Source organism: Herpailurus yagouaroundi, unplaced genomic scaffold, assembly GCF_014898765.1.
Source record: "Herpailurus yagouaroundi ecotype Mexico unplaced genomic scaffold, PumYag 159, whole genome shotgun sequence".
NCBI classification, from domain to species: domain Eukaryota; kingdom Metazoa; phylum Chordata; class Mammalia; order Carnivora; family Felidae; genus Herpailurus; species Herpailurus yagouaroundi.
This window is the reverse complement of record NW_024412400.1, coordinates 6,292,761-6,314,394: the sequence shown is the minus strand read 5'-3', so window position 1 is coordinate 6,314,394 and position 21,634 is coordinate 6,292,761. Positions and strand designations below refer to the sequence as shown.

The window sequence follows — 21,634 nt, the reverse complement described above, 5'->3', positions numbered from 1 at the left end:
TTTATCCCTTCCCCCTACCCACCTCCCCTCCAGCAACCTCAGTTTGTTCTCTGTATTTAAGTCCTACAGTTTGTCTCCCTCTGTTTTTATCTTAATTTTGCTTCCCTTACCCTATGTTCATCTGTTTTGTTTCTTAAATTCCACGAATGAAATTATATAATATCTGTTTTCCTCTAACTTATTTTGCATAGCATAATACAGTCTAGTTCCATCCACATTGTTGCAAATGGCAAGATCTCACTCTTTTTGATTGCTGAATATATAAGTATATATATACATATATATGTGTGTATACATATGTATATACACACACACACACACACACACACACACCCCACCCCACATCTACTTTATCCATTCATTAGTCGATGGACATTAAGGCTCTTTCCATACTTTGGCTATTGTCGATAGCGCTGCTATAAACACTGGGATACATATGCCCCTCAGAATCAGCATTTTTGTACCCTTTAGATAAATACATAGTAGTGCAATTGCTGAGTTGCAGGGTAGTTCTATTTTTAAATTTTTGAGGAACCTCCACACTGTTTTCCAGAGCGGCTGCACCAGGGTGCATCCCCATCAACAGTGCAAGAGGTTCCTCTTTCTCCTCATCCTCGTCAACATCTGTTGTTGCCTCAGTTGTTAATTTTAGCCATTCTTACAGGTTTGAGGTGGTATCTCATTGTGGTTTTGATTTATATTTCCCTGATTATGAATGATAATGATAAAGGAAAATTTACAGGAGTTCTTTGATAAAACGTGATTGGAAATTTTTGTCTGAAAAAAATCTCAATTTCATGCTTATTTTTGAATAAGAGTTTGACTGGATGGAGAATTCTGGGTTAACAGTAATTTTCTTTCAGCATTATTCCGGTATATTCTGGCCTCAACTGATTATTATTGGGAAAGTGGTTATCAGTCTACCTGCTATTCCTCAGTAGGTAATCTGCCCCCTCAGTTTGCATTTAATAGATTCTCTTTGCCTTTGTAGTTTCATGACTTGTGTACAGATGGGAAAGGGGAAATACCGCTTGGAATTTGGGGGGATGGTTCTTTAATCTGAGGACATAGGTATTTCATCAATTCTACAAAATTCTCAGCCATTATTTCTTTGAATACTGCTTCTCCCATTCTCTCTAATCTCTCCTGGAAAGTCTCTATATGTGCATGCGTATGTATGTACATGTGGATGTACATATGCATGCATGCACATGCATACACACACACACACACACACACACACACACACACACACACACACTGACTGAACCTTCTCAGTCTGTCTCCCAAATGTTCATCATTCTTTTCTATTTCCATTAAAAAAATTTTTTTTAACGTTTATTTATTTTTGAGAAAGAGAGTGACACAGCATGAACGGGGGAGGGTCAGAGAGAGAGGGAGACACAGAATCTGAAGCAGGCTCCAGGCTCTGAGCTGTCGGCACAGAGCCCGACGCGGGGCTCGAACTCACAGGCCGCGAAATCATGACCTGAGCTGAAGTCGGGAGCTTAACTGACTGAGCCACCAGGCGCCCCTCTATTTCCATTTTTAAAAATCTTTCCGTGTTGCATTCCTCAATTTCCTCACAGAAATTCCGTGAGCCATTTCCTCAATATAGTGTAGTGTGATTGAGTAAGAGCAGGAACTCTACAGTCAAATTGTATGGGTGGCAATTCTAGCTCCAACATTTTCTGGCTGTGTGACTTTGGGCAATGGTACTTAACCTCTCTATGTTTCAGTTTCATTCGTAAAACAGCAAAGATAATAGGGTCATCCTCAAGGGATGATATATGTTAAGATGATGTATGTCCAGTGTTTACAACACTACCTGGTAACTTGATTAGGAGTCAATAAATAATTCTCTTTTTTGTGTGCTTTACTGGCTGTTCTATTTAACCAACCCATCTAAGTTTTTTTCTGAACTTGGAAATGTTCTCAACAAGGTATAATTTTGGCTTACAAACTGGAAATAGATGTTCTACAGCTTCTAGATATTTTTCTTTTTTAAAAAACTTTTTTATTTTGAAATAATTTTAAGCTTATAGGAAGATGCAAAGATACTACAGTGTTCCTACATGCCTGTCACCAGCTTCCCCTAATGCTAACATTTTATATAACCATGGTATAATTATCAAGATATTAACTAAACTAAAAATATTAACAATTGCTATACTATTATAGAATTTATTTTTAAAAATATTTATATTTATTTATTTTTGAGAGAGAGCCCGTGCCCATAAGCAGGGGAGGGGCAGAGAGAGAGAGTGGGAGATACAGAATCCTAAGCAGGCTCCAGGCTCCTGTCAGCATAGAGCCCGACGTGGTGCTCAAAGCCACAAACTGTGAGATCATGACCTGAGCTGGAGTCCGACACTTAACTAACCCAGGCACCCCAATTACAGTCTTTAATATATTAATATTGGTATAACACTATAAACTATAGACTTTATTCAGATTTCCCCAGTTTTTGCTCTAATGTCGTGTGTCTGTTCCGCGATCTAATTAAGGACACCACATTTCATTTAGTCTTCATGTTTTTTTATCTCCTCCAATCTGGGATACTTCCTCAGTCATCCCTTTCCTTACTTGTGAAGAGTGCTGGTCAGGGAGTCTGTAGCTTATTCCTCAATTTGGATGTGTCTGATGTTTTCTCACTACAGACTGAAGTTAAAGATTTTGGGAAGGAACACTTCAGAGGTGATATGCCCTGCACCTTGTATCAGGGAGTATATAATAATCAATATGCCTTCTTACTGGTGATGTTAACCTGGATCACTTGTGACAGAGGTGTCCACCAGGTTTCTCCACTCTAAAGCTACTATATTTTCTTTTTCATACTCGATTCATCAGAAGCAAAACACTAAGTCTAGCCTACGCTCGAGGGAATCCATTAAATTTTACATTTTTGTTACTTTATTTTTCATTTCTAAGCAGCTTTGTTTGTTTTCTTGGTCACAGTCATATCCTTTTCTTATGGTTTTGATTTCTTCCATTAGGATTTTAATTATTATTATTTCTTAAATTTTTAACGTTTTTATTTATTTTTGAGACAGAGAGAGACAGAGCACAAGCAGGGGAGGGGCAGGGAGAGAGGGAGACACAGAATGCGAAGCAGGCTCCAGGCTCTGAGCTGTCAGCACAGAGCTCGATGTGGGGCTCGAACTCACGGACTGTGAGATCATGACCTGAGCTGAAGTCGGACGCTTAACCGACTGAGCCACCCAGGTGCCCCAATTATTTTAAATATACTTATTTTATAGATTCTTCAGGTATCTCTGCATTATCCAAAGCTTCTGGAGCACTGATTCTCCTGTTCGCTGTGTCTGCAGACTCTAGTTTGCTGTGTACTGTCTAACTGTGTGTTTTATAATTTCGGACTGTGATCTCTTCAATGGGGCATTATTTGGAGGAATCTCATGGACCTCGAGTTTGGAACAGTTCGAACAGTACAGTTTTCTAGTTGCTTCTGTCAGAAATAAAACTGGCTTGGCAATAATTCTTTTTTACTCTTTAATCTTGTGGGTTCCTGGATAATATGGGTAGTATAAATTCAGACTGTCGACCTACACAATGTCCAGGTCAGAGGATTTGATTGTTCAAGACAAGTTTTTGTTGTGTCTTCGTGATGATGGACACATATTTTGTTTTCTGGTCCATCCTTTTACTCAGAAGGCTGACTTGTAGACGTCTTAGTCTTAAGCAGGGATCTCAGTTCAGATCCCCAATGGCTGGACCCAAGATCTCGTTTCTAGTCCCACGTGGGAGTTTGAAATCTAACCGAGTAGGTTATTAAAAGGAACAGTGTCCCACTGAGGGCAGCCACAGGATTGGTTCATGATATTTCTTCCCTGATTTGTTTTTTTTTTTTAATTTGATAAATTTGTTCAGCATTTATAGGTGTTTGTGACAAATTCTGTTATTTTAGTTAATTAACTAAAGCAGAAGCAAAAGTCTCCTATCTTTTATACCAATTTGTTACAAGTTTGACCTTTGCTACCTATTTTTCTTACCTTTTCTAATATTTCCAACAATAAATTCTGAAGCCCCATTAAGTATACTGAAGACATGACTTCAATTGAAATCTTTTATTTTTGTTGATCTTCACAGAAATCAAAATTTAAAAATTCTTAGTGCTAAAAAACTGAGTGGAATATGTATGTGAAACAGAAAAATGAGATACAGAACAAACTGAACCCTGGTTCAGGATCAGAAGTTTTGGATTCAAGTCCCACCTCAATGACTAGGTAGCTGGTTAACCTCACAGATAAAAGGTTGTACTCAGTGACTTCCAACATATTTGATTCTGTTTAATTCATAAAGATACACACATTAGATGATCATGTTTATTCACTTACTTGGCATCCAATCTGTCTAGCGTTACCAAGTAAGGGCTATGAATTTTTGGTATGATTACTAAAATCTTTCCAATAAGGAAATACATATATGATTACGTGGCCTTAGATATAACATTGGCTATGTGTATTTCTTTTGTTATTAAAATTGTAAACAGCATTAAGATACTTGTTTGCTCATAACTTTTAAGTACAAGCTGAAAACAAGTCCTCCCACTAACTTGGCATTTTATTAACACAGAGAGTTCACAATGTACAGATTTATAAAAACGTAACCAGGAAATAGCTGAACTATTTAGAGTATACACTGTATACTAAAAAGAAGGGAGAAAGTAATTAATTCATTTCCAATCTAGTGTAATAGTCTCTGTATATTTTTTCTAAAGTTTGTATTTAAATAAATATATGTGAATATGCAGAGATAATTTTCTGCACATGAATGTAGGTATGTGATACTTAGACTTCCCACAATGGTTCACATATTTGATGAAGACAAACGTAACCTTTATCTCATATTTTACCTTTTTTCTGGATCCTTTTGAAGGCACAATGAAATCATTTTCCTAAATGATTTTCCATATTTTTTCAGCATTTCTTTATCTTGAACGCCAGTTTCCAGAGAAGGAGGATCATTTTGTAGTGTCAGCATTAAAACCTGGAAGAATTTTCGATACAATATAAACTTGTGAAGATTCAGTAAAGTACTGTGGCCAAGATTCTTCAATATAGACAACCTCACAATACGTGAGGCTGTATTTTCTGAAAGTTCGCATCTAGACCAGTTGTTTGGAACACTGTTATTTAGACCTTTTGCACACAAACAATATCCTACAGACAGTTGGCTTCCCAGGTTAACAGTAACTGTTGCAAGGGCTCAACAGTATTAGCAATGAATGTCCTTTAGTTAGAAACCTTTCTTCACGGGGCGCCTGTGTGGCTCAGTCTGTTCAGTATCTGACTCTGGCGTAGATCGTGATCTCATGGTTCCCTCTCTGTCCCTCCCCTGCTCACCCTCTCTCACTCTCAAAATAAAGAAACATTAAAAAACAAAACAAAACACAACACCCCTTTCTTCAGGTCCTCTGTCCCCTTCCTTGCCTCCTTCCTTCCTTCCTTCCTTCCTTCCTCCTTTCTTTTTTCTTTTCCTTCCTTCCTTCCCCCCTCCCTCCCTCCCTTCCTCCCTCCCTCCCTCTCTTTTTCTTTCTTTCTTTCTTTCTTTCTTTCTTTCTTTCTTTCTTTCTTTCTCTCTCTCTCTCTCTCTCTCTCTCTCTCTCTCTCTCGTTTCAAGAGCAAGAAGGGGAAGGGCAGAGAGAGACAGACAGACAGACAGAGAATCCCAAGCAGGCTCTCCACTGCCAGCACAGAGCCTGATGTGGGGTTTGAACTCACGAACCACAATATAATGACCTTAGTTGAAATCAAGAGTCAGACACTTCACCAACTGAGCCACTCAGGCTCCTCCTCTGTCCCCATTCTCATACTGCCAAACTACTTGAAAAAAAAAAAATGTAACGTCAGGGCGCCTGGGTGGCTCAGTCGGTTGAGCACCCAACTTCAGCTCAGGTCATGATCTTGCAGTTCGTGGGTTCAAGCCCGGAGTCAGGCTCGCTGCTGTCAGCCTGTCAGTGTGGAGCCCGCTTGGGATCCTCTGTCGCTCTCTCTCTGCCCCGCCTCGCTTGCACTCTCTCAAAAACAAACATTTAAAAATAAATAAATAAATGAATGAATGAATGAATGAATGAATAAATAAATAAATAAATAAAGTAGAATCCTAGCAAAATAATAAAATAAAATAAAATAAAATAAAATAACAAGTAAAACCATGGCTGATTTTACCTATTCCTGGCTCTGTTTTAACATGACCCCTTGTAATCTGGCCTTCTCTTCCCAGAACTCCTCCGGCACTTGGGTCCCAGAAATTGCTGCTGCTGCCTACTTAATAGAGCTACGGCCTTTTTCACTTCTCAGTCTTCCACCTTCTCTGCAGGAACTGACTATTTCGATTATTCTGTCCATCCTAAATCTCTTCCTTCTCTGACTTTCATGGCAACATACTAGCTTGACGCACTGAGGTGTAAGTAATGAAGGTCATATTTATGTGGTGGGATTGGGGGTGATTTGTGTTTTTCTAGACTGTGTGACTTTTTTATAAAAGCATAAGCCATTTTTCTTTTGTTTTTTTGTTTTAAGTTTATTCATTTGTTTTCGAGACAGAGAACACAGTGGGGGAAGGGCAGAGAGAGAAAGGGAGGGAGGGAGATAGAGAATCTGAAGCAGGGTCCAGACTCCTAGCTGTCAGTGCAGAGCCTGACATGGAGCCCAAACCCCTGAACTACAAGATCATGAGCTGAGTGGAAGTCGGATGCTTAGTCGACTGAGCCACCCTGGCACCCCATAAGCATAGGCCATTTTTCTAAACACAAAGTCAACACTACTTTAAAATAAAATAGGGAATAAAAAGGGGTTGTAGTTAGAATTAACACTTGCTTTTCAGATTCAATTTATATTTTACTGAAATGGAATTACTAAAAGCTGGAGGTATTTCTCATTCCGAGCAAACAGGCTAACATGTATGTGTTTGGCTACAATTCTGGAGTCACTGCCGGCAATGGATGAAAAGTAAACCTCATCTCCTCCCCCACCTCCTTTTGAGAAATAAACCATTCCTCTGTCCTCAAAATAGCTTCCCACTTCACAGTTATAAAAACTTATCCTTTTCAAATCCATTCACTCCTAGGATTAGTCTCTGAAAAGAAACTGGGACATGGGCTGGGGTAGGATGTTGACTGTGAACCTCACCTTCATTGGTGGATATTTATGATAAGGAGCTGCCCCGGTGGCCAGTTCAATTGCTGTGATCCCGAAACTCCAGATGTCCGCTTTGAAATCATAGCCTCGGACCTGTAAAGAACATAAAGATGTACATGATTACTTTTGCCACCCTAAAAGCACTTTTATTTTATTTCTTTTTTTAGTAATCTCTACACCCAGCCTGGGGCTTGAACCCACAACCCCGAGATCAAGTGTTACATGCTCTTATGACTGAGCCAGCCAGGTGCCCCTAAAAGTACTTTTAAAAGGAAGCTTCTAGGGGTGCCTGGGTGGCTCAGTCGGTTAAGTGGCCGACTTCGGCTCAGGTCATGATTTTGCAGTCCGTGAGTTCAAGCCCCGCGTCGGGCTCTGTGCTGACAGCTCAGAGCCTGGAGCCTGTTTCAGATTCTGTGTCTCCCTCTCTCTGATCCTCCCCTGTTCACGCTCTATCTCTGTCTCAAAAATAAACGTTAAAAAAAAATAATTAAAAAAAAATAAAAGAAGCTTCTAATATGTATCAAGAACCACGAAAGTGTTCATAAGCTTTTTTTAATTAAAACATTTTTTATACTTATTTATTTTTGAGAGAGAGAAACAGCACGAGCAGGAGAGGGGCAGAAAGAGAGGGAGACAAGAATCTGAAGCAGGTTCCAGGCTCTAAACTGTCAGCACAGAGCCCGATGTGGGACTCGAACCCACAAACTGTGAGATCAAGACCCGAGCTGAAGTTGGACGCCCAACCAACTGAGCCACCCAGGGGCCAAGTTTTAAACCATTAAAGTAATCTAGAGTAAGCAAAAGCTAACTATACTTGGTAACAGAAGAAGAAAAAGCAATCCCAATAAATGTTCCCCAGAAATGGTGAAATTGTTAAGTATGGGATACTCAGTTAAAAGAAATGCTACATAGTCAACTAAAAGCAATGTAAATGAATTCTATATGAAAATATGGAAAATCACTTGTGATAAAGCATTTACAAAGAAAAAAGAATACAAAATTCTTCACAAGTTTTGATACTATTATAAAAGCACATAAACTATGTTTTTAAAAAATTAAAAAAAAAACATTTTTTAATGTTTATTTTTGAGAGAGACAAAGTGTGAGTCGGGGAGGGGCAGAGAAAGAGGGAGACACAGAATCTGAAGCGGGCTCTAGGTTCTGAGCTGTCAGCACAGAGCCCGATGCGGGGCTTGAACCCATGAACCGCAAGATCATAACCTGAGCCGAATCAGACACTTATCTGACTGGGCCACACAGGGGCCCCTCTATTTGTTTTTTTTAGGAAAAGAACTAGACCAAAATTGTTAGGCATAGTGGTAAGTCCTGTTTTCCAAATTTTCTATGTTATGGTATTGTTTTATCCTGTTACAGAACTATTTTAACCTGTTCCATAACTTATAATGAAAAAAGATACAAGGGGTGTGAATATTTTCAAAGTTCTTAATGTGACCACGTTGCCGAATTTCTTTCCTTTTATACTGGCATGAGCACATTATAAAATTAAATATTTTCATTTTCCATCCTAAGCAACACAGGAGAAGAAATAGGTTGGTGGGGGTGGGGTAGGGTGGGGTGTGGTTTGAGACCTGGAATTAAGGCTCCATATGATGTGCTGCCTTGACATCCAGTAAGGAGGTGGGCCTCTAATGAGACAAGTGCAAGTTCCCCTCTCCAGTCTGTTCCCAAGGGTAAAGTCCCCTAGCCCAACAACCTTGCTTATTACCTGGACAAGCAAAGTTCCTGCTTAGCCTTGAGTAGCAGGCTTCAGCCCCCGACCAGCCCTCAGAGTTAACCATATGAGCCAATCACACCCTCACAAGGAAACCGAGGAGCACCTCACTCTCTCGATACTACAAAGCCTGTTTCCCACAGCAACTGTTTATTCACTCTCTTCCTGAATACAGCCCCATGTGACATGCAGTGTCCTCCTCCCTGAACCTATGTGTATATGCGACTAATAGACTGCTGTCCGTCTCACAGGCCCAGAACCAGGTGTTGTGTGTTCAGCATCAGCATTACCCTAGGGTGGGAATGCTTCCCTCACCAACAGGGTGAATACAGGCATTACAATGGAGTGAAAGTGAATTCGGTTCTACAATACCAACTTTGATGTATTTCTAGGACATTTAGGTAAAACATCTATAGGGAGCTGGAAACCTCCACCTAGAGGCTTAGGAAATAAGATTGGCATGATATACTTTAGAAAATATAATAGGTGAGGGCGCCTGGCTGGCTCAGTCGGTTAAGCGTCCGACTTCAGCTCAGGTCATGGTCTCACAGTCGGTGAGTTTGAGCCCCGAGTCGGGCTCTCTGCTGTCAGTGCAGAGCCTGGAGCCTGTTTCAGATTCTGTGTCTCCCTCACTCTCTGCCCCTCCCCCGGTCACGCTCTGTCTCTATCAAAAACTGCATAAACATTAAAGAAAGAAAGAAAGAAAGAAAGAAAGAAAGAAAGAAAGAAAGAAAGAAAGAAGGAAGGAAGGAAGGAAGGAAGGAAGGAAGGAAGGAAGGAAAGAAAAAGAAAAAAGGAAAGAAAGAAGATATAATAGGTGGGAAGTGGAGATGAGACACATTAGTGAGAGAAGAATTCGAGAACAAGGTCCTGAGACATAGAAGGAAAGACAGAAAAAAAGTCAGAGAAACGGCCTGACAGGTAGGGGAAGAATGAGGAAAAGTACACTAGGGAAGCTGAAGATGTAAATAAAGGTGGAAAGGTCCAAGTGCTTCAAATGACAGGACAACAAACAAGTAAAACAAGCAATAAGGAACGAGCATAATTTGAGAATAGCAGAGTATCCGTAAGGTGGCTAGATGAGTGACATCTGACTGTAGTTGTTTCAGAGCAAACAGAAATGGAGTTGTGGGCAAAACCAGTCCTTCAAAAACCAGAGCAGTGAAACTACATGTACAAAGATTAGGTCATTTAATTTGTAAAGCGGAAACTACTATTGAACCAGTCTTTATTATATTATTGCTTAGGTTGTGTGTGGTAGAAATCCTGAGTTTTATATATCATTTACAAAGATCTACAGGCTTTTTGCTGTTGTTGTTAACGGTGGACGGATCCTTAACCAAGGAACAGAGACACGGATCTCCCAAAGTTAGTGTAGCACATGTACCCCCTACTGTTTTTTTTTTTCTTAATGTTTATTTATTTTTGAGAGAGACAGAGACAGAGTGTGAGCAGGGGAGGGGTGTGAGTAGGGGAGGGGCAGAGAGAGAGAGGGAGACACAGAATCCGAATCAGGCTCCAGGCTCTGACTGTCAGCACAGAGCCCGACGCGGGGCTTAAACTCACGGACCGCGAGATCATGACCCGAGCCCAAGTTGGACGTCCAACCAACTGAGCCACCCAAGCGCCCCTGTATCCCCTACTTTTTAAAGGTTCCCGTTAAGCCACCTGGCTTCTATGGAAGACCTACAGTAGTAATCGCTTCTCGGCCTTTTGGCTAAGATCAAGTGTGGAAGACCTACAGTAGTGCCTGTTTACTGAAAGAAATCCGGAGGATTTCTACTTTTGTGAAAAAGGCAAAAAGCGAAAACGGCATCGCGTGTTTGCTCCTATAGCCAGCCGTCACAGAGGCAGTGCGCGGAGCAGCGAGACTGGCGCTGCCCAGCTCCTTCCCCAGTGTGTGCACATCTGCTCTTTATCTCCATTTATTTTGTGCATCCAATAGCAAGATGTGTTCTCTGCTTTCAGAAAAGCCTAAAAGAGGTCATTTCTTAGGTCTGGGAACGCTAAACAATTTTTCCAGATAAATTAATGGTGATCGCTTCTTCGCTTTGCACCATTTCAGCTTATCAAAGGTTTCACAAGAACAAACTGCTTTGCCTTAGTGGGGGAACCTGTATACCAAACAGAAGCAAACATTACTCCGTTTTTTCCATTCTGTAACAAAACCCTAAGCCATTTTTAAAAGACAAAAGACAAAGAGTACCTGTTCCATAACTTCAGGTGCCATCCAGCAAGGAGTTCCAACAAAGGTCTTTCTCACTTTATTTCGGGTAATATCACCACCAGTTGCTAAAAAAGCACTAACCCCAAAGTCTGAAATAGATATAACAGCAAGGTATTAGAAATATGGCAACTAACACAAGTAAATAGGAAAATAATATAGCTGTAGTCCTATCCACAAACAACACATTTTCTCTTCTTTCCACTGAGGTTCTTGACTAAATTAAGACACAGTTTAACACAGACCCATCCCAACAGATTTTCGTCCTTGCTCCAATCTATTCTATTAGCGTAGTCCTTCCAGACTAAAAGTCTATACCCATTAACAGTAACCCCTCCTTCTCCTCCCCAGCCACGGGCAACCGTCATTCTAACATTCGGCTTCAATGATTTTGAGTACTCTTAAGGACCTCAAATAAATAAAAGCATACGCTATTTGTCTTTTGTAGCTGGGTTATTTTACTTAGTATAATGTCCTCAATGCCCATCCATTTTGGAGCATATGACAAAATTTCCTTTATAGGCTGAATAATATCCCACTGTGTGTATATGCCATATTTTGTGTATTCTTTCAATCGCTGAGGGACATTTGGGCTGCTTCCACATTTTGGCCATGGTGAATAATGATGCTATGAAAATAGGTGTCCTAATAATTATGTGAGTCCCTGCTCTCAGTTCTTTGGGATTCTAAACGCAGAAGTGGACCTGCTGGATTACACAGTACAGTAATTTTATGTATGTATAAATGTATGTACGCAGAACAAGGAGGGGGGAAGGGCAGAGAGAGAGGGAGAGAAAGAGACAGAACCCTAATCCCAAGCAGGCTCCACGCTGAGTGTGGAGCCCGACACGCTCAATCTAAGGACTGTGAGATTATGACCTGAGCCAGAATCAAGAGCCAGACACCGAACAGACTGAGCCACCCAGGCACACCGGTAATTTTGTTTTTCATTCTTTGAGGAACTGCCATATTATTTTCCACAGCAGCTGTACCATTTTCCATTGCCACCAACAGTGGCCAAAGGTTCCAATGTCTCTACATCATCTGCATTTTCTAGTCTTGGGTTGTTTTTTTTTTTTTTTCGTTTTTTTTTTTAATTATTTTGAGAGAGAGAGAGAGATTAAGAGAGGTAGTGCACACGAGCAGGGGAGGGGTGGAGAGAGAAGCCCAAGCCCAAGTAGGCTCTGTGCTGTCAGCACAGAGCCCAATGTGGGGCTCCATCTCACGACCACGAGATCATGACCTCTGGAGCCAAATTCCAGAGTTGGATGAAATCAGGAGTCCACACTTAACCAACTGGACCACCCAGGCACCCTGGGGGTTTTTTGATAGCAGCCATCCTGATGGCTGCAAGACGGGATCTCACTGTAGCTCAAATTTATATTTCCCTAATGATTAGTGATGTTGAACATCCTTATGTGCTTATCAGCAATCTGCATATCTTCTTTGGAGAAATGTCTACTTAAGCCCATATTCTTAAAGACTCAATTTATTTAAACTAAAAACAAAAATAGTTCACCATTTTTCCTATCCTGTATTCCTGCCTCTTGCAACCACCAATCTGTTCTATCTATCTATGAGTTTGTGTCTAATATAAAAAAAATTTTTTAATGTTTATTCATTTTTGAGAGACAGAGCACGAGCAGGGGAGAGGCAAACAGAGAAGGAGACACAGAATCTGAAGCAGGCTCCAGGCTCTGAGCTGTCAGCATGGAGCTGGATGCGGGGCTTGAATTCACGAACCCTGAGATCATGACCTGTGGTGAAGTCAGACACTTAACCGACTGAGCCACCCAGGTGCCCCATTGTGTCTAATACATATATTAGGTTTCATTTCATTATTTGTCTGACTTATTACACATACAACAAAACCCTCAAGGTCTATCCATATTATCATAAATGGCAAAATTTCATTATTTTCTATGACTGAATAGTATTCCATTGTATGTATACACCACAATCTATCCATTCCAAGACCTTTATCAATGAGATTATCATCTATGTTTTCTTCTAGGAGCTTTACCATTTCAGGTCTTACATTCAAGTCTTTTTTTTTTTTTTTTAACACTTATTTTTTGAGAGACAGAGACAGCGTGAGCGGGGGAGGGGTAGAGAGAGAGGAAGGCACAGAATCCAAAGCAGGCTCCAGGCTCTGAGCTGTCAGCACAGAGCCCGATGTGGGGCTGGAACTCACGACCCCGGGCTGGAATTCACGAATGCGAGATCGTGACCCAAGATGAAGTCAGACGCTTAACCAACTGAGCCACCTAGGCGCTCCACACTCAAGTCTTTGATACACTTTGAGTTAATTTTTATCTACGGTGTGAGGCAGTGATCCAATCCAGCTTCACTTTTTTGCATGTGGCTGTCCAATTTTCTCAATACCACTTAATTAAGATACTGTCTTTTCCCCATTGTATAGTATTCGCTATTGTAAATAATGCTGCAATAAACATGTATATTTCTTTTTGAGTTAGTGTTTTTATTTTCCTCAGATAAATACCCAGAGGTGGAATTACTAGATCATACAAAAGTTCTACCATAAATTTTCTGAGGAACCTCAATACTGTTTTCCATCGGCTGCACCAATTCACAGTCCCACCAATAGTACATAAGGGTTCTGGTTTTTCCACATCCTTGCCAGTGCTTGTTAGTTCCAGTCTTTTAGATAATAATCACTCTAACAGGTGTGAGACATCTCGATGTGTGTGAGGTTCTGATTTGCATTTCCCTAATAACTCATTTATTTGTTGGCAATTGTATGTCTTCTTCGGGGAAAATGTATGTTCAGATCTTCTACCCATTTCTTAATCAGATTGTTCATTTTCGATATTGAATTGTAGGAGTTCTTTATATATTTTGGACATTAGTCCCTTACGAGATATATGACTTGTAAATATTTTCTCCCATTCAGTAGGATGCCTTTTCATTTTGTTGATATCCTTTGCTGTACAGATTTTTTTTTTTATTTAAAAAGAATCGTTTTTAACGTTTACTTGTTTTTGAAGGAGAGAGAATGTGAGCGGGGAAAGGGCTGAGAGGGAGACACAGAATCTGAAGCAGGTTCCAGGCTCTGAGCTGTCAGCACAGAGCCTGACGCAGACCTTGAACTCACAGTCTGTGAGATCATGACCTGAGTGAAGTTGGTCGCCCAGTTGACTGAGCCACCCAGGCATTCCTGTACAGATTATTTAAAAAGATTTTTTTTAATGTTTATTTATTTTAGAGAGAGAGGGAGGGAAGGAGGGAGGGAGGGACAAAGAGGGGGAGTACAGGGGATCTGAAGCAGGGTGTGCTGACTGCAGAGAGCCTGATGCAGGACTTGAACCCATGAACCATGAGATCATGACCTGAGCTGAAAGTTGGGATGCTTAACTGACTGAGCCACCCATGCGCCCTGCTGTGCACATTTTTTGTTTGATATTCCTATTTGTTCATTTTTGGCCTTAGCTGCTTTTGCTTTTGGCATCAGACCTGTATCAAGGGGCTTGCCATCTATGCTTTCTCTTAGGTATTTTATGGTTTCATGCCTTACATTCTTTAGTTCAATTTGAGTTAATTTTTGCATATGATGTAAGATGGTGTTCTAGCTTCATTCTTTTACTTGTGGCTGTTTAATCTTCTCAAGACCATTTATTGAAGAGACTATCCTTTCCTCCTTGTACACTCTTAACTCCTTTATGATAAAATTAATTGCCTATGTATGTATGGGTTTATTTCTGGGCTTTCTTTTCTGTACCATTAATCTGTATGTCTGTTTTTATGCAAATATCATACTGTTTTAATTAATGTAGCTTCATACTATACTTTGAAATCAGGGAGCATGATGCCTCCAGCTTTGTTCTTTCTTAAGACTGCTTTAGCTATTCAAAGTCTTTTATGATTCCATACAAATTTAGGATTGTTTGCTCTACTTCTCTGAAAAATGACATTATAATTTCGGTAGGGGTTACAGTGAATCTGTATATTATTTTGGGTAGTACATTTTAACAATATGATTTCTTCCAATTCATAGGCAAAGAATATCTATGTCTTCAGCTTCTTTCTTTAATGTCTTGTAATTCTCCATATACTGACTGGTCTTTCACCTCTTTGATTAAATTTATTACTAGATATTTTACTTATTTTGATGCAACTGTAAGTAGGATTGTTTTAATTTCTCTGATAGTTTATTACTAACATACAGAAATGCAACAGATTTGCATGTACTGATTTTGTATTTTGCAACTTTACTAAATTTGAATATTGTAACAGTTTTCTGATGGGAGTCTTTAGGGTTTTCTATGTTCAATATCAAGCCATCTGCAAATGGTGACAGTTTTACTTCTTGCTTTCTAATTTGGATGACTAATTTCTTTATCTTGTCTAACTGCTCTGGCTAGTACTTCCAACTACATTGAATAAAAATGGTGAGAGTAGGCATCTTTTCCTTGTTTGTGATCTTATAGGAAACGTTTCAGCTTTTTGCTACTGAGTATAACATTAGCTGTAGGCTTGTCATATATGGCCTTTATTATGTTGAGGTATGCTCCCCTATACTGGCTTCATTGAGAATTATAAATGGATGTTGAATTTTGCCAAATGTTTTTTCCACACATTGACCTGATACAATTTTTATCCTACATTTGGTTAATGTGGTATATCACATTGACTAATTTGCAGATGTTGAACGAACCTTGCATTTCTGGAATAAGACCCACTTCATCAAGGTGTATGGTCCTTTTAATAATGTATTGCTGAACTGAGTATACTGATATTTGTTGAAGATTTTTGCATCTATGCCCACTAGAATATTAGCCTATAATTTTCTTGTGGCATTCTTGTCTGGTTTTGGTATCAGGGTAATGCTGCCTTCATAAAGTATGTTTAATGTTTCCCACCTCTTCTATGTTTTTTGAAAGAGTTTGAGAAGGATTGGTATTAATTCTTCTTTCAAAGTCTGGTAGAATTCACTAGTGAAGCTGTCTGGTACTGGAGGGTTCGGAGGTTGTTGATGACTGATTCAACCATTTTACTAGCAACTGTTCTGTTTAGGTTTTCTATTTCATGATTCAGTCTTGGTAGGTTGTATGTTTCCCAAAACATATCCATTTCTTCTAAATTGCCCAATTTGCTAGCATATAATTGTTCGTAGTAGTTTCTCATGATCCCTTCTATTTCTAACTTTTTTTTTTCATTTCCTTGAATCCTCTTTTTCTAGGTGAATCTAGCTAAAGGTTTGTCAATGTTATCTTTTCAAAGAACTGACTCTTAGTTTCAATGATCTTTTCTATTGTTATTGTAGTCTCTATTTCATTTATTTCTGTACTAGTCTGTTATTTCCTTCCTTCTGCTAAATAGATTTCGTTTGTTCTTCTTTTTTCTAGTTCCTTGAGGTATAAAGTTGTCTGAGACTTTTATTTCTTGGGGTAGGCATTTATCCATGATGTACTTCCCTTGTAGAGCTGCTTTTGTTTTCAGAACCAAGAGATTGGTGATTTGGGCAGGGGATGGGAATTGGGAAAAGAACTGCTTTTGTTGTATCCAATAAATTTCATATGTTACACTTCTATTTCCATTTGCCACAAGGTATTTTTTTTTCTTCTTTGACCCAGTGGTTGTTCAGTAGCATGTTGCTGAATCTTCATATAGCCCTACCTTTTCCCATTTTCTTCACATAGTTAATTTCTAGTTTCATACCACTGTGGATAGAAAAAATGCTTGATTTCATTTCAGGCCTCTTAAATTTATTAAGACTTATTTTGTGGCCTAATATATGATCTGTCTTGGAAAATGTTCCATGTGTACTTGAGGACAGTGAATATTCTGTTGCTTTGGATGTTAAGTTTAACATATCGTTTAAGGTTGATGTCTCCTTATTGATTTTTCTGTCTAGATGATCTACCACACTCTTACTATATTGCTGTCTACTTCTCCCTTTAGGTTTGTTAATATGTACTTTATATAATTAGATGCTTCTATATTGGGGGCATAATTTTTACAGATGTTTTATCCTTTTTTTTTTTTTCTGGACTGACCCCTTTGTCATCATGTAATGCCCTTCTTTACCTCTTATTACAGTCTTTATTCTGAAGTCTACTTTGTCTGATTTATCTACTTCACTTGTGATTTTTGTAATCTGAATCTTCTCTCATTTCTTCTTAGTCCACTGAGCTAAAGGTTTGTCAATTTTGGTGACCTTTTCTAAGCATCACCTCTCTACTGCTTTTCTATTCTCTATTTCCTTTATCTCCTCTCTAAATTTTATTATTTCCTTCCTTCTACAGCTTTGGGTTTAGTTTCTTTTTCTAGTTAATTTGCTATCTTATTTTTAAAATAAAGTATCTACAGCTATAAACCTGCCCCTTAGCCAACAGTTTTGCTATGTCCCATAAATAGTGATTTTGTTCTCATTCATCTGTATTTTTAGATTTCCCTTGTGAAGCTTTCCTTTATCCATTGGTTGTCTGAGTGTATGTTATTTAATTGCTACAAATTTGTGACACTTTTAGTGTTCTGCTACTAATTTCTAACTTCATCCACAAGGGTCAGAGAGGGTATTTTGTATGTTATCTTTTAAAATCTACTGGGACTTAATATGTGGCCTAACATGGTCTACCCCAGAAAATTAACTCGTGTGCACTTAAGACGAACGTGTATGCTGATCCTGTTGTATTGTGTGTGTGTCTGTTAGCTCTAGGTGGTGTACTGTATTAAATCTTTCATTTCCTTATCTCCTGTCTGTTGTGTCCATTATCGTGGAGTACTGAAGTCTCCCACTACTAACGTGGAGCCACTTCTCCCTTCAATTCTCTATTTCCTTTCTATATTTTGCTAGCTATGTTATTATGTATATAAATATTTATAATTGTTATATCTTTTTGCTGTATTGAACCTTTTGTTAATGGGTAATATCCTTATTTGTTTTTTTTAATTTTTTAAAATGTTTGTTTGTTTTTGAAGGAGAGACAGAGTGTGAGCGGGGGATGGGTAGACAAAGAGGGAGACACAGAATCCAAAACTGGCTCCATCAGCAAAAAGCCCGACACAGGGCTTGAAGTCACAAACTGAGCTCATGACCTGACCTGAAGTCAGCTGCTTAACCAACTGAGCCACCCCGGTGCCCCTGTTTGGTAAACTTTTTTCATTTAAAGTTTATTTTCTCTGATATTAGAATAGCCACCTCTGCTCCCTTTTGGTTACTATTTGCATGGAGTATCTTTTTTCCATCCTTTCACTTTCTTTTTTCTTTTTTAATGTATTTTTTTTTTCGAGAAAGAGAGAGAGAGAGAGAGAGAGAGAGAGAGAGAGAGAGAGAGAGACTGTGGGTAGGGAAGGTGCAGATAGAGAGGGAGATACAGTATCCGAAGTAGGCTCCAGGCTCTGAGCTGTCAGCACAGAGTCTGACGTGGGGCTTAAACTTACAAACTGTGAGATCATGACTTGAGCCAAAGTTGGATGCTCCACCTGAGCCACCCAGGCACTCCATCCATCCTTTCACTTTCAATGTATTTGTGTCTGAGATCTAAAATTAGTCCCTTACAGAGAGCATATAACTGGATTAAGTATTTTGTTTAATCTGTTCTGCCAATCTGTCCTTTGATTGGAGAGTAATCAACTTACATTTGAAGCAATTACTGATAAGGGAGCACTAACTTCTGTCATTGTGTTGTTTTCCATGTCTTCTAGTTTTGTCCCTCATTTCCCACATTACTTTAGTTACTTTTTGTTGTGAAAGGCTTAATTTTTTTCTCATTTCCTTGTGTTTATATTCTATAACTGGTTTTTTTTTGTTACTACAGAGATTACATTAACATTCTAAAGTTATAACACTTGAATTTGAATTTATACCAGTGTAGAGGTGCATGGATGGCTCAGTCAGTAGAGCATGCAACTCTTGATCAAAATCAAGTGGTAGTGAGTTCAAGGCTCATGTTGGGCATCGAGATTACTTAATTTAAAAAAAAAAAAAGTTTTTTTAAAATCTTGAGTTTATACCAGGCTAACTACAATAATCTCTTCTCCTTTATAGCACTATGCCCCTGTTGGTTGTTATCACAAAATTATAACTTAATACACAGTGTTCAAATATGAAATGATAATTCTTCTAAATATATTGGTCTCTTAAGCAGAAAATATGTTTTGGAATTACAGACCAGTTAACAGTAATGACTTTTAGACCACTGTTTTTAGTAATGTATTCATGTACAAAACAAAAAGTGACGTCACCATCCACCGTTACAATAATACTAGCTTTTAGAGTTGCCCGTGTATTTACCTTTATGAGATCTTTATTTCTTCATACTGCATCAAGTTACTGTCTAGTGTCCTTTCATTCCACCTTGTGGGACTCCTGTGATCATTTCTTGCCAGCAGATCTATCAGAAACAAAGTTCCTCAGCTTCTGTTGATCTGGAAATGTCTCGATTTATTCCTCACTTTTAAGGAGGATTTTACCAGATATAGAATTCTTGATTGACAATTTTTTTTTTTTTTTTTACCACTTTGAATTCACTGGCCCACTGCCTTCTGGCTTCCAAGGTTTCTGATGAGAAATCTGCTAACTGCCTTATTGAGGATCCCTTGATTATGAGGAGTCATTTCTATCTTCCTGCTTTCAAGATTCTTTGGCTTTGGCTTTTATAAGTTTGATTATCCGGAGTCTCTGTGTAGGCCTCTTAGAGTTCATCCGACTTGGAGATCACCGAGCTTCTGGGATGTTTATATCCATGTTTTCCATCAAGTTTGGAAAGTTTTCAGCACTTATTAATTCAAATATTCTCTCTGCTCATTTCTCTCTCCTCCTTCTAGGACTTCCCACATGTGTATTGGTCTGCTTGATGATGTCCAACAGATCCTTTGAGCTCTGTTCACTTTTCTCCAATCTTTGTCCCTTCTGTTTCTCAGACTGTAATTTCCATTTTCCTACCTTCAAATTCATCAATTCTTTTTTCACCCAGCTCAAACCTGCATTTGCATTTGAATCCTTCTAGTGAGTTTTCCATTTTGTAATACAAGTTATTGTACTTTTCACCTCCAGAATTTCCTTTTTGTTTTTAGGTTCTCTCTCCTTATTCCTAATTCCATTTTTGTTCACACATTGTAGTCCTGAGTTTGTCCACATCTTCCTTTAGTTTTCTTTGTCTGGCAGATCTGCTGTCAGGTCTTTTTCAGAGACAGTTACTGTTATTTTATTTCCTTTGAATGAGCTACACTTTCCTGTTTTGTTGAATGCCCTGTGATTTTTTTGTTAAAAACTGGACATTTGAATCTAATGATATGGCAATTCTGGAAATCAGATTCTCTCCTTATCCCAAAGTTTGAGGCTTTTTTGGTTATTGTTTTTATTTAGGCTGTGATAGACTGTCTCTGGTCAAGCATCAGCCTGAAGTATAAACAAGCTCTTCTCAGGACTTTTCTGTACCTTTTCCTGGAATGTGCAGTCATTTTCCAGTTTTCCTCATAAATGTAACTGTTTTTTAATGTCTGGCTCCAAAAATGGGAAGACGAGAAAACAGAAGGCAAGGAAAAAAGATGCTGGCCCTTAAAGTCCCCTGGAAGTCACTTAGAGGGGAGAGGGTGCCACAACAGTGGCTGTCTGCCTCTTTATCTGCAGCCCTGTGAGCAGAAGCAGCAATCCGTGATCAGAACACAGATCCATGATATTTAGAAGACAGGGTCCACTGTGCCCACTGTGGGTCACACAAGCTGTCTGCCAGTTGCTCCAAAAACATGTGTGCAGTTGCCTGCCAGGAGGCCGATGGGTAGGGGATAGGAATGGACTGAAATTAACCGCAATTTACCTTCCAAGCCTTCCCCTAGAGCTTGCAAGCCTTCCAAGGAACTGCAGAATTGTAAAACAGTAGTTACATCAGACAGATTCTGCTGGTTCAGTTTTTGCCTAGGTGTGGAGAGATTCCTGGTGTTTCCTATTCCACCACCTTCCCAGAATCCACTCTTCTTTAGTTTTTGACCACTTGGTTTTGCCTCTCTGAACAACACAGCATAACTGTGCCTGGTTTTGAACCTATATAAATAAAATCACATGCCATATATTCTATTTCAACTGTTTTCTTTCATCTTATCTTTTTATCATTAATGCTTTCAAATGCAGTTGTAATTCTATCCATATTCATCACTATACAGTATTCCAATGTACAAGTTAACCATAATTTATTTCTCCGTTCTACTAACGAAGGGCATTGGGACTGTTTCAAACTTTCAATGCTCTTGAACACTGTGCCACACGTAAGCATAATCTTCTCCACGCCATACATCCAGAAGCCAAAGTTTTAGGGTATGCGTATTTGAACTAATTTATTCTCCCACTATTGGAATATGAGATTTTTTTCCTTGCTTTACACTGATACTAACCACTGTGCTGTCAGATGTTTTTGCCAGGTCATCTAGTATAACTTGGTATCCCAATACCAGCGGACAGGCATACCTTATTATTTAATGCTTCTCTGTACTATGTTTCACAGATACTGTGTTTGTTAGAAGTTGAAGGTCTATGGCAACCCTGCACGCAGCAAGTCT

General features: G+C 39.1%; 1 protein-coding gene across 2 annotated transcripts in view; it reads right to left on the bottom strand.

The window, feature by feature from the left end:
- The window catches only part of OXSR1 (oxidative stress responsive kinase 1), a 103,478-nt gene that overhangs the window by 22,412 nt on the left and 59,432 nt on the right, over positions 1-21,634 (bottom strand). For both annotated transcript variants that reach the window (XM_040479800.1, XM_040479801.1), the window contains 3 exons: positions 11,099-11,208; positions 7,152-7,253; positions 4,874-5,007 (listed from right to left, as the gene is read on the bottom strand). In XM_040479800.1, the coding sequence (XP_040335734.1) occupies positions 4,874-5,007; positions 7,152-7,253; positions 11,099-11,208 (346 nt within the window). The remainder of the gene's footprint in view (positions 1-4,873; positions 5,008-7,151; positions 7,254-11,098; positions 11,209-21,634) is intronic.